Source organism: Cervus elaphus, chromosome 29 (genome assembly GCF_910594005.1).
Source record: "Cervus elaphus chromosome 29, mCerEla1.1, whole genome shotgun sequence".
Taxonomy (NCBI): Eukaryota; Metazoa; Chordata; class Mammalia; order Artiodactyla; family Cervidae; genus Cervus; species Cervus elaphus.
The window spans coordinates 23384723-23398932 of NC_057843.1; the positions used below are offsets into that span (position 1 = coordinate 23384723).

At 38.4% G+C, this 14210-nt stretch overlaps 1 protein-coding gene across 5 annotated transcripts in view; it reads right to left on the reverse strand.

The window, feature by feature from the left end:
• The window catches only part of FOCAD (focadhesin), a 293625-nt gene that overhangs the window by 269807 nt on the left and 9608 nt on the right, over nt 1-14210 (reverse strand). For 2 of the 5 annotated variants that reach the window (XM_043891497.1, XM_043891499.1), the window contains exon 2: nt 23-109. In XM_043891497.1, coding sequence (XP_043747432.1) covers nt 23-79 — 57 coding nt within the window. In that variant the 5' untranslated portion in view covers nt 80-109. Of the gene's footprint in view, nt 1-22; nt 110-1242; nt 1301-14210 lie in introns of those variants that run through there. The other 3 variants (XM_043891500.1, XM_043891496.1, XM_043891501.1) reach the window with 3 other exon arrangements.

A 14210-nucleotide genomic window follows, 5' to 3' on the forward strand; every position in this document is an offset into this window, starting at 1 on the left:
ATAAATAAACAAATAAAATTACCTGTGACTGGATAAGAGAATTTGGAAATTCAAACCTTTTCCTGATGTCATCCGACATTTTTACTTCTCTTACATATATAAGCAGACTCTGTAACCAAAACAAAAGAATATCTGTTACTCTGGAAAAGGAGTTCAAACCAACTATTTGTCAAATAACATGAAAGTAATTCTGTACAAAGACAACAATGGCAATAAAGCACAGGGCCCCGGAGAACAATCCCTTGGCACACCCTTCACTGTTAACTACTTCAGCCCTCAAATGCCATGACTGATGGCACAGTAAACTAAAAGTGCCCACCAGTTCCTAGTTTTCCCATGAGAGCAAATCCCAAACAGATGAATTCACTCCACAGAAACAAACAAACAAACAAAAATCCAAAAGTTCATGTCTAAATAGCCAAATTCTAAAAGTTCAACCACATATTTGAAATAGAAATTCATCCTTCTGTGCATCAAAACTTCTGAGGAAGAAAGAACCAAACTTTCACAAAATTGTTTAAGCTGTGCCTCACTTTGGTACAAGCTTCCACTGAAGCATGAGTCTACCCGTTTGTGACAAGTGTGAAGCACTGGTGAGTTTTTTCAGGAAGTAGAGACATGACCTAGAAATTCACACATCCAAACAGGTCCTTTGTCTTCTGAAAGAGGAACAGCAGGCAATCAGCACCAACTTTTAATATTTACATCATGCCTCTCATGCCTGTTGGGTTCTCAAATACAACCACAACAAAATCATAGAGGAGGGCAAAGAAGCGGAGGCACAGAACCAATAAGGGGATTTCCCAAGGATCTCACTTGATCCACACAGCACTGAACCCACTGAATTACACCCCACTCTAAAAAACAGGATGCTTTAGGCCACCTATTTGTTACAGTATAACTTTAAAAAAAATGTTTACATTAGTACTGTACTCTAAGTTACCTTATAAAAATAACAGGCAACAAAACCAAGCTCTCCTGATCTTAAAAATGAAGGCATTTTGTGTTGAACCTGCAGCTCTTTCTCACTACTGTCTTCTTTTTCTTCTAAACCCAAACTCCCTGAATAATTTATGCTATTGTTCTTCCTCAACATATGGGTCCAACTTAACTCCCTTGAATTGACCACTTCACAGCACTGAAACAACATGTTCTAAGACTGCAAACCATGTCCCTTATCTAATCCACACATTAGCTTTTAGGCAGCTCAAAATTTCAACTTCCCAGTTGTATTAATCTCACCTTTCTTGAAATGTTCTTCTCTGTTGTTCCATAAGACATCATAACAGAATTTCCCAAAGTGTGTCTTGGGGAAAGCCAAGATAGAGACCTCTTCGAGAGGAAAAAAGAATTTTGTAGGGACATATATTGCCATTTTGAAAATTCAAAAAATAAATAAAAAGCCAAATAAAACATGAAATATGTTAGCAGGTGATACAATGGGAAAAAATAAATCTGATCTCTTTTTCTATGAGTTTGTTTTTGAAGCACAACTGACCTATAACACTATGTTAGTTCCTGTTACACACATAATGATTCAATATTTCTAAGCATTTCAAAATGATTGCTATGGTTAAGTCTATTTACCATCACTAATACAAAGTTATTACATAATTATTGACATATTCCCCACGCTATACAATTCATACCTGTGACTCATTTATTTTGCAGCTGGAACCAGAGACAGGGGTGAGGAGGAGGCAGAAGTGAATGAAGGCAGTCAAAACATACAAACTTCTAGTTATAAGATAAATAGGTACCAGAGATGTAATGTGCAACACAGTGCTGAATGTTACAAATAAAAGTTGTTAAGGGAGTAAATCTTAAGAGTTCTCATCAAAAGGAAAAAATATTTCTTTTCTAGTTCTTTCATTTTGTATCAATATGAAATAGTGGATGTTCACTAAGCTTATTGTGGTAATCATTTGATGATGTGTATGTCAAATCATTATACCTTAGAGTGCTAAACATCAGCTGTATCTCAATAAAACAAGAAGAAAAAAAATTTTTTTAAGTAAAGCGAATAGAACAAAGGGGAGGAGATGAGAAATGGGAGATGGATACACTTTCTATTTAAATATGGTGGTCTCCTTAGAGGGTGCCATTTGGGAGTTAGCCACACAGATAATCCAGGGAAACAGTATCACAGGCATGGGAAACAGTGAATTCAAAAGCTCTAAGCTAATGATCTGCTTAAGATATATCCCAGAAAGAGCAAAAGGATGAGTTAGGAACAGAGCAAAGGAGGAAGGAAATGGCAAATGAGAGTCAATGAGAAGCTAGACCATAGAGGGCCTTGTAGGCCACTGGAAGGACTGATATATTTATCCAGAGTGAAATGGTTAACTACTACAGGAAAAAAAAAAAAGTGGTAAGATTTAATAGAATCACTTGAGGTGAGATGTGGTCAGACTCTGGGTATCTTCAAAGGTAAAGTCAGTGTGGTTACTAACGGGCTGGATGAGAGTATAGGAGAAGGAAAGGGTCAATGATGACTCCAATGTTTCTGATCTGAGCAGCGTCATTCTTAATTTCAATCCCTTTGGGCATGTTACACATGAAACAAAACCATGAATATATTAATTACCATGGCATTTTTTACTAAAAGGAAAAGACAGAATTGCCAACAACTGAGATAGGGAAATGAGTTCTTTGAGGGAAGACTAGGAATTCTATTTTGCACAAGTAAGTTTTAGATGCCTAATGGATATCCAAGTGGAGACGTCAGGGAGAAAGTTAGATACATGAATCTATAATTGAAGAGACCGATATTAGTTGGTGATACAAATAATGGTGTGTACTACTGAAGAATCTGAGAGGTTCTAAGACAAGAAATTTGATAAACTTTGCTTAATCCAGAGTTTACCAAACTTATCTGGTCATGGCCCCTTTTTTTTCTGAAACCAGCTGTTAACAGTCTATACAACCGACCCTCCCTGGGATACACCTTGGTAAACTCTGCTCTACTGGTTCCTCCTATTCCTCTCTCCACTCTGCTTCTTGTGCACCATCTTCCTTCCTGAAGGTGCTCCCAAACCTCTTGTCTTGTTCTTCTTTCATGAAAACTCTCCCGGAGTCTTCATCTAGTCCTTATCTCCAAATACTTCCTTACTCTCTCACACAAGGCTCTAAAGCACCAGACTGGAGATGCTAAAAACAAAACACATATTTTCTCATAAAAATTGTTCCCATTTCAGTGCATCTTTTCCCAGTTCTCCTCTCACAATTTTCTTCACCAGCATTCTCAAAGTCCAGTCAGTCACAAAGTCAGCTTCATTCCTTCCAGCATCTCCGTTTATCTCTCCATTTCTCTACTCATCATCTTCAGTGCTCACGTGAGACTTCCTTCAGTTAAACTTGGGGTTCTCTACCCCATATGCTGCTGTCAGACTAACTGTCCTAAAATGCTATTTCCATCATATCAATTCCCTGTAAAGAATACATAGCAGGTTTTTAATAGCCTGGCAGATTAAATACAAATACTTATTTCCAGCTTTTAAGTTGTCTCCAACAACAATCTCCCACATTCAACTTCATTTTCACTGTTGTCTAATTCTGTTGGTTTAGTCACTAAGTTGTGTTTGACTCTTGAGAGCCCATGGACTGTAGCCTGCCAGGCTCTTTTGTCCATAGGATTCTCCAGGCGAGAATACAGGAGTGGGTTGCCATTTTCTTCTCCAGAGGATCTTCCTGACCCAGGAATCGAACTCGGGTCTCCTGCATTGCAGGCAGATTCTTTACTAACTGAGCTATGAGGGAAGTTGTCTAATTTTAAGCTGCATAAAACCATTGTCAGAATAGACCCATGTGCTCAAAAATCGGTTCATTCCTAAGGGATTCCCGCCTACCCCATCACCCCCACCACCCCTCATGTGCAATCTTAGGTCCCCAATCAGTGATGGAACCCATGCCCTCTGCAGTGAAAGCACAAAGTCGTAACCACTGGACTGCCAGGGAACAGGGAAGTCCATAAGGGATTTTATTTATGCTGTTCACTCCCACATAAAATGTCCTCCTCTATATGATCACTGTAGATGGTGACTGCAGTCATTAAATTAAAAGACGCTTGCTCCTTGGAAGAAAAGTTATGACAAACCTAGACAGCATATTAAAAACCAGAGACATTACTTTGCCAACAAAGGTCCCTCTAGTCAAAGCTTGGTTTTTTTCAGTAGTCATGTATGGATGTGAGAGTTGGACCATAAAGAAAGCTGAGCGCAGAAGAATTGATGATTTTGAACTGTGGTATTGGAGAAGACTCTTGAGAGTCCCTTGGACTGCAAGGAGATCCAACCAGTCCATCCTAAAGGAGATCAGTCCTGGGTGTTCATTGGAAGGACTGATGTTGAAGCTGAAACTCCAATACTTTGGCCACCTGATGTGAAGACCTGACTCATTTGAAAAGATCCTGATGCTGGGAAAGATTGAAGGCGTGAGGAGAAGGGGATGACAGAGGATGAGATGGTTGGATGGCATCACCAACACAATGGACATGGGTTTGAGTAAACTCCAGGAGTTGATAATGGACAGGGAGGCCTGGCGTGCTGCAGTCCACCGGGTCACAAAGAGTCGGACACAACTGAGCAACTGAACTGAACTGATATGTTCCTACAATTATAGGTGAAATTCCTTTCATACCGCATCTTCTCTGTTTAACCTTTCTCAAGCAGCCACTTCTTAAGAGCATTCACCTTCCTTTATATTTCTTCAGTGCTACTGCATTTGGCCTGACCCATACTACCATGTGATTAATTACATTACGATTGTTAATATTCTTCTGTAAAGGCAAATAGCAACTACTCAGATTTGCCACTGTAGCAGGAAAAGCAGCTACAGACAAAACACAAACAAATAACCAGGGTTGTGTTCCAATAAAACTTTATTTACAAAAACAGGAGTCAGGTGGGCTGTAGTTACTGACCCCTGATTTACATACTATTTAACTAATTTGTAAAATTTATTGATAAAAATTGCTAAACTGACACGCAAATTTGCCCCTGGGCATCCAAGCACAGATAATACATAAATAAGATAAATTGAACATGTCTTATTATCTAAAAATGGAAAAGTTCTATCATAGAAAACAATTTTCATGCCCCTAAACTCTGAAGGAAATTTCTCACATTAGGCTTTCTATTGGGGCTTCCCTTGTAGCTCAGTTGGTAAAGAATCTGCCTGCAGTGCAGGAGACCTGGGTTCGATCCCTGGGTCAGGAAGATCCCCTGGAGAAAGAAATGGCAACCCATTCCAGTATTCTTGTCCAGAGAATTCCATGGAGAGAGGAACCTGGCAGGTGGCGGTCCGTGGGGTCACAATATTCGGACACGACTTAGCGACTAAACCACCACCACCACCACCATGGGATACAGGGTGATATAATAAACAATCATTTCAATAAGATAAGCAAAACAGAATTTTGTTACCTCTTTTTTAAACCACAAACTAAAGTCAAAGTTATATCATAATATGTAACTCAGGGAGGAAAAAAAAACACCCTCAGCTAATGGAGTCAAAGCTCAACAGAGTTTTCTGATCATCTAATCTAACTCAAGAAAGCCAACTCTAGAATATTGAGAGAAGCAGAGGGTTGTTAGCTGATCACAGAATATACTTACCCAAATGTCAAGAGTGACAGCTAAATTGAAGGAAATGTGGGATTATACTCTCTGATCCAGACCTGAATGATAGAATTCCAAAATGCTCTAGGGACCAGACCAACAGCTGGTTAGACTAATAACATCATGGCAACGAAGAAGCTGAACCATCCAGAAAGGAGACTTCGTCTCCAGGAGGAGGTGGGCCAATGGAGTAAAAAGAGTACTGCTTTTATCAAAATTGTCTAAGTATCGATGATGAGTACCTAAGCTTACAAAAAGACGGCCCTAATTTTTGGTGCAATGCTTTAGAGAACACTTGTTTTTTAAATCTACAGTAACTTTATCTTTCCTAACAAATGGCCAGAAGGCAGTTTCAAAGCCACTACCCAAGCTGCAATATGATTTGATACCATCCTTGATTTGCTATCCTTGGGCTACAAATTGCAAGTGTCTTTCATCTGCTAGAGACTTTTATTTCAAGGTTAATCACAACCACTTGGCCTTTCAAGGTATCAAAACATCATATTCTCTTAGGGAATTTCGAGAAAGAGTACAAATGTTTGCTTTAGCACTGGCAGTGTAGCCTGTGTCCTACTTTATTTTTAATCTCAATGTCCCTTGGGCATTTTATACATTAAAGAAAACAATTATATATTACTTCTTACCATGACATTCTTTACTCAGAGGGAACTAGTTACATTTTGCTCCATAAACCATGTGTGACAAAAAAGAATGTTTGATTTGAAAAGATTTATCTCCAACCTGTCATTGTGCTTTTTTGTCTGCCTGAATCTAAATCAGAAAGAGAATTTTCAATGAGGGCTTTAAGTTCCAGGTGAATCAAAGCATTTGTTTGACTTAAGCAATTATTGAATTATCTGCCAGAGTATTTTAGCCATGTAAGAACACTTTCAAAACAAAAAATCAGTTGCCCTCTAGTAGTAATAAAGAAGCAGCAGATAGATAAAACACCTTAAGATTTTCAACTTTCTCAATAGTTTCTCTAGGATACAAAACACAAAACCATACACCACACAAAAGCATTTAGCGTCAAACTTCAAATAAAAGGTACAGTCTGAAAAACAAGAGAAAAATGTGTCTATAGTCGACCCTTGAACAATGCAGGGGTTGGTTAGGGATGCCAACCCCTGCACAACTGAAAATCTACATACAACATTATAATCTGTCCTTCCAAGCAGTGATTCCTCATCCACCAATTCAACCTACCTTGGGTCCTCTAGTACTGCAGTAACGCACTTACTGAAAAAAATCTGTTTACAAGTGGACCCGTGTTGTTCAAGGGTCAACTGTATTCATATTCACCATAGCTATGGGAGCCCAGCAGAAGGACTATGCAAGGTAGTTTGCAGGGGGCACTATCCAATGGTAACAGATAAAGACTTGATTTTGAACTTTTTTTTTTTTTTTGACCATGCCGTGCTGCAGGTGGGATCTTAGTTTCCTAACCAGCAATGAACACATGTCCCCTAAAGTAGAAGCAAGGAGTCTTAATCACTGAATCACCAGGGAAATCCATGACTTTGAACACTCTTGACTACCAAATTTCTATATAGGAAAGATTCAGAGTAGCAACGTAGGTGGTAGTCAGGGCTACAGACAGTACATTCTGGAAGCTGGTCTATAGAAACAAAGTCATCATCAGATTGAGATAAAGCAAACTGCATTCACATTAATGGGATCCTATTTCAGAGATACAAAATCTAGGCCTTTTTTTCTTTATCAAGCTATTCCAACTATTAGTTATCCATTTACTTAGGTTCTTCCTTTCACACTTTAAGCTACAGAACCAACAACCTGAGGATTTTAAACACATATTTTGACAATGTATTACTTTTTAAATGGCTTATGGAAAGGTGATGGGCACCATCAATAAATCTGACTTGATCATATAAGTTTATCAAGATTATGACTCAGGGACATATTCCAGACTCTCCTAATTGCTTCATTCTGCCCCTTAAAGAAGAAAAAAAAATTAAACCATTCACTTTGCTTTACTGTCCAATGTTTACATCTTCCTTGTACTCCTGCATGCTTTGCTTCTCACCTACCTCCTCTCAATCCCTAAGGGTCCCACAGCATCTCCAGGACCCGGCAGCTGGAATCTGTGTCATCACTCATTATTACATCCTGAAACCTGCTAGAAACTCAAGTTTAACCACAGCTCTTGCTTCCAAAGCTTCAAAATCCAGTCGGCTCCTGCACTCTCAAATTAACCGGACAACTGAAGCCCTCCTAATGATGATTCATAAAAATGGAAATGTCATAGGGAAATTGCAAAATTTTTAATACTAAAGAGCAAGTGTCACAGAGCTCTGTGACAACCTGGAGGGCTGGGATGGGGTGGAGGTGGGAGGAAGGAGGCTCAAGAGGGAGGGGACAAATGTATACCTATGGCTGATCCATGTTGATGTATGGCAGAAATCAACACAATATTGTAACTATCTCTCAACTGGAAATAAATAAAAATTTTTTAAAAGAGCAGGCATAAGAAAATAGTGCTTTTTTAATCATTATATTCACTAAGTCATTACTGAATTAAGCTGAAAGTGGGAAATACTTTTATTTTCACCACTAATTTTAAAACCAAACCAAGGCAGAGGTCAACCAACTGGTATGAAAGAACCACTTGGTCAATCAGAGAAAGAAGGAATGGCATGGATGTGGCAGAGATGCTAACAACTATCCTTCATTATCTGTGCTATTTCTTCTGTATTAATAAAACTGTAGCCGAACCAGCTACATTACCTTCCATAGCTTCAAGTACAGCTACATAGGACTGTGTGTGGTCAAGTTCTCCCCGGTGGAGTGTGAGCAGACATGATGTGCTAATTCCAAACTGCAACCTGCCTCCTCCACTCTCTTCCCAATGGAAACCGGGTGTTGGCAACAACTCAGATTGTCATGTGCATAAAGACAATGCCTCGAGCACACAGTTGGAGAAACAAGATGGAAAGAACCATAAATGATAGCTTGGAGTTAACTGCAAACCTGGAATTCCAATCATTACGTGAGAGAAAAATAAAGTTTTTACTTTGTTTGAACTGTTGCATTTGAGGATCTTTTTTTTGCAGTAGCTGCTAGTACTTCCTTAATAATATGGTGCAGCGGTCCCCAACCTTTTAGGCCCCTGAGAAGACAATTTTTCCACAGATGGTGAGGTATGGGGGAGAGGATGGTTTGGGGATGATTCTCATAAGGAGCAAGCAACCTAGATCCCTCACATGCACAGTTCACAGTAAGCTTTGTGCTCCTATGAAAATTTAATGCCACCACTGATCTGACAGGGGGCAGAGCATAGGCAGTAGTGTGAGCAACGGGGAGCAGCTGTAAACACAGATGAAGCTTTGCTTGCTAAACCATCACTCAACTCCTGCTGCATGCCCAGTTCCTAACAGACCACGGACTGGTACTGGCCCGTGGCCCAGGGGTTGGGGACCCCTACTATAGTGGACCTGGGAGCATCTGCCTTCTGTCATTAGAGAAACAATGTTAGAACAACTCAGTAAAAAGGTACTCATCCTAGCAGTTCATGTAAGAAGAAAAGTTTCGTGACTTCCAACCCAGTGTTTCCCTGGACCATCGGTAACATGAGGTACAGCCAGCACACTCCACATTCCTGCATCAAGTCCCAGGAATCCTAAGATCTGTAATTCAAGTGCTGAGCAAAGTTAGGTGACTATGGGTTCTGATGATCTCACCGGGTGCAATTTACTAAAATGCATCAAATTGCAATCACATTCCTGCCTTTACAATTTAGTTTCTTCTCAGTCCCATCACATGTTACTTACTCATAGATTTTGAAATGAGAGTCTAAAATAAGATCAAAGGCAGGAAATTCCAAGTTAGAACTGATTACTGTCCAGGAGAACCAAGCATGAAAGTAGGAAACAAAACCACCAACTTGAATAATGTCTGATTTGTTACATTTTCTTCAATTATTCTTGGATTATTTTTTCTAAAGTGTCTTTTATGTGTATATATATGACAAATACATAATGAAACATAGATTAAAAAACAGTATTAATAATTTTTAAAATTTAAAGACTGATTTAAATCTAGAATTTTTTACAGTATCCAATCTAAGTCTTCAAAGAAGTCTTCAAATTACATCCCTTACGATGATTATTTTCTCTAATATTACAATTTTTAAATAATTTTGCTTCATCAAAAGAATAATTACTCAAATTGCTCACTATGTTTTTAAGTAAATATTTTATGTTGATACAAAATAATTTTACTGTATATTTATTATAAAATTGATGCTCATTTTAAACACCTTGCTGACCAATAAATGTCTAATCTTCATAGGTAACATCTCCAAATTCATCACATTACTTCAAATACCAGTTAACTAAAATTTAATCAAACACCAAAGAATGTATTTTATACATATTTGATTTGTATTCTTCCTCTAATAAAATTACTCAAATTTTGCACACTGGTCTTCTAAAATAATTTACTTCTTAGCAAATATTAATTTGGCACAAACTGAAGTACACCAATGTCCCTTCAGGGGGAAAAAAAAGAGGAAATCATAAGTAAAACAAGAATAGCTAAATGCTGATACTAGATGGGTACATTAGAATTCATAATACTATTCTATGTTTATATATGTTTGAAATTTTCTGAATAAGCTTTAAAAAAAAAAGCCATGTGTGTGGCTCTCACTAGGGACCAGGCAATATTCTCAGCACTTCACATTTATAATCTCATTTAATCCTCAAAATAATTCTATGAAATAGGCACTCATTGTACAGAAGAAGAAACTGAAGCACAAAAAGACAGATTAACTTTCCCAAGGTATACAATAAGCTGAAATTCAAATCCAGGTAGCTTGGTTACATATGTACATAGCAAAACTTGGAAAATACAAATTACGGGTGCTTTTTAATTTTGCTTATTCCTATTTTCTAATTTTTTCACAAGAATATGTCTTTTTGTAATTTGAATAAAGTTCCAAAATTATGAAAACTTTTATTCAAATACTTATACATTCTTTAGAAACAGAAGATATGACTTTCTAAAACCCACATCATTACAAGCATAGAGATCTACCATTAACAGATGTCATTAAATGAACAGCACTAAATTAGGAAAATTTTAGAAATGATAAAAGATGACTTTGTTAACCATTTTACCAATGCCCTATAGAAAGAGTAATATTGCAAAGGGGTCAATATAATTTAACTAGATTCAATTAACTTTAGACCATTTAAAAATCTTCCTTCATCTTCAAAGAGAAATACAACCATTATTATCTTCCTATTTTAGACTCCTGGGAAATTTTATACCAAAATAAGAACTCTCACTCTCAAAAAGAATTATGTAGACTGATGACGAGTTAAATGGAAACATTTTTCTTGATTGCTGCAAACTGGCCAAATTCATTTATTTTTCATGAAAACCAAATTATCAAATTCATGTAAAATGGAATAGAGTTATTTTAACTTGCACTCTTAGTACTAAAGAAAGTTGAAGATCAAACGAGCCAAGGAGTTTTACAGGAAGATAGTAAATCTCCCTGCTGTTAACTAACTCACTGTAGCCCAAGCTGGAGAACACCCCTATATTCCAGACCTGAATAGACACAATCACAAAAACAACATCATCACCACACTGTTAGAAGAACCACTTTGAAAATTTCCAATGAATAAGATGAATGGGGCACTGTGAAGCAATGTCATATATTCTTTTGCAAACCCTAAAACAATGCATAGTGAAGATGAGAAAACATCTTTAGTTTGATTATACTTAGTCTTACATACCTCTGTCTCCATCAAGGGTACCATGACACAGAGAGAAAAACGCATGGAGTTAGGAGTTGGGAAGCGGGAAAAACAGACTGGATGCAAAACCTGACTCCACCACTAGGTTTTAAAAAAATTAGGTTAACCACGGAGCCTGCTTCCTCATTGATTAAGTCTGAAGACACCCGCCTCACAAGGTGATATAAAGAACAAAATGAAGTGAGTCTGAAAGCCAAGAGGATGTTAACACAGTAGGTATGTATTCTAAAACTGTGTTTCCTCCCTCCCTTGATACAATGTGGGACAGTCAAGGGAGGTAAAGGATGGAAAAGAATTTAAGTTTAGGGATAAGTTAGGCATCTCTAATCAAAGACTAGGGTGGGATCTTATATGTAAGTCAAAAGCTGGGGAAGTAAGACACCAGCCCCCAGGTTAGGAAATGCATGAGATTCCATTCAAAATATAGTTGACTTCTAACTCACCTGCTGAAAGCCTTTCAACAGCTTCCCACTGCACTTTGTAATAAAATTCAAACTCTGAACCATAGCCAAAAGGTCCTACATGATCTGGTCTCACAACTCTCCCTCAATCAAGGGGCTTCAGCCACAGTAACCTCCAGTTTGCTCTGTGGACCCCCTAAGTTCTTTCTATGTGCAGGTCTAGAACCCTTAGGTCCCTCATCAAGTGTCCGTGCCCGTGCTGTTCAAACAGCTGACTCCTCTCACCTTTCACATCCCCTCTTGAGACTCCACTACCCACCCAGCCCCAAGTGGTTCCCCACTCCCTACCCCCAGGGGCCCACTACTATATCCTTCATTGCTTTGATCACAATCTCAAAGGATCATCATATTCTTATTTCTGCTGCCTCTCTCTCCCCCTCCCCCCAGCAGTGAAATGCAAACTCTTGAGGGCAGGGACCTAGTCTCTTTTTGACCACGATACCCCAGCATATAACACGTCATCTGCTCAACACAGATCCACTGAACAAACACAAAGTACGATGCGGGATTTGGAACACCATGTTGGATGAAACAGCTCCTATGTGCCACACAGCCACTGAACAGTTTAAGTAACTACTCCCATTGGATCGTCACAACCACTCTGAGTTAGGTATTATTAACTCCATTTCCCGTATGAGAAAATAAGAGCTCAGAGAGGAAGTAACTTGCCTGAGGTTATACAGTGATATTAACAGCCAGGATTTATTGAGAATTTTACCATGTGCCAGGCAGGCACAGTTGAAGCTCTTTATGTGTGTTCTCTCCCCCAATATTCAAAACAACCCCATGACATGAGTACTATTATTATCCTCATTTTCATATGAAAAACCATGTGAGGCAAAGAGAGGTCAGAATTAATTGCCTAATTAAGTAAGAAGCAGAGCATGGATATGAACTGTGCAGCCTATGAATCTGAGGCAAAGTTTACATTCTTAACCACTCCTCTATAAAGGAGAGTTGACAGAGTTTTTAAAAACTTAAAATAATCCATTAAAGCAATTCACCCAGAACCAGGCACATAATCAACACTTTCTAAATGTCAGCTATTATGAATCTTAGTCTAAATTCCATACCTTGTTTCTTTTTTTTTTTTTTTTTCTATTATATCTTGCTGCATCCCAAGGAATCAAGCAAATCTTAAAAAGAACAACCTGGGTTTGGACATAGTGTTAGATCAGGTTCCCAAAGCAGCTCATCAGCATCCTCAAGTAGCTCTGTGTCTTAGTGTATACTGCAACCCTGAAAACATAAAAGTCTGGTGCACGAAAGTTACATATTAAAGGGGTGCTCCACGCCGTGCACAAAACACAAAAATTATCAGTCTAAACTTAACCTTTATGCTGTGGCATCATTACCAGCAACACATCTATCTACCACACTTGTGTATGTTCTGAGATTTTATACTTGTATTTTATCATTGACCATTCATTCCAAGTTCAATGAGCATCTAACAAAAGCTAAAGACGGCCACTTTTGTCATGGCAACTGGTATCAATCTTTAGTAAGTCTAGCCTTCCTGTCATTGATATCAACACTTTCACGTTTACATTTTCCATCTTTTTAATCAGTAAATATTCACTGCAATAGATGAAAGCAATTATTGGCCCAAATGGTTACTCAAACACTACCACCCAGACACAGAGCTTGACCTACAACTTGCAGTGCACTTGATGCAAGGACAGTGCGATGATATGGTGTACAGGGGCCATTCTGGAGCTAGGCCTGTTTCTAACGACCCTTTCTGCTCTGAGAGGACTGCCACCAATCCTCAAAATGTAGATATCGTCTAGTTCTGAAGGGCCTAGCTCCATCTGTGTAGCAGCAGCACCTGCTCAGACACGAGCGAAGAAGAATCTCTAGCAGGAAGGACTCCTCACTGACCAAGCCCGCTGCGTTCTTCTCCTGCACTTCTGCACTTCCAAGTTTCTTGGGAGAAACAGCTCAGCCCTGTTCACCGCCAGCCAGGTCTGGCAGGTACTAAGCAATTAATAAACGTTTTTGAGTTATTGTCTTTAGTATAGCACCTAATACAGAACAGACTCAAAAATATGTTAAAATCAGAATTCTACTGTTTATTTTGTTTTCAGATCAACTTTCCAAAATAGAAAGTGAGAAATAGAGAAGAATCTATATCCACATCTTTCTCACCCATGAAGATTCATGAAACAGACCAAAATAAATTTAAAAGAAGGAAGCCTCGCATGCTGCAGTCCATGGGGTTGCAAAGAGTCAGACACGATTGAGTGACTAAACTGAACTAAACTGAAAAGTAAAAAGAAAAATTGTAAACAACTTTATTTTCAAATTAATACAGTAACCAGATCCAGTTATCAACACATTTAGGG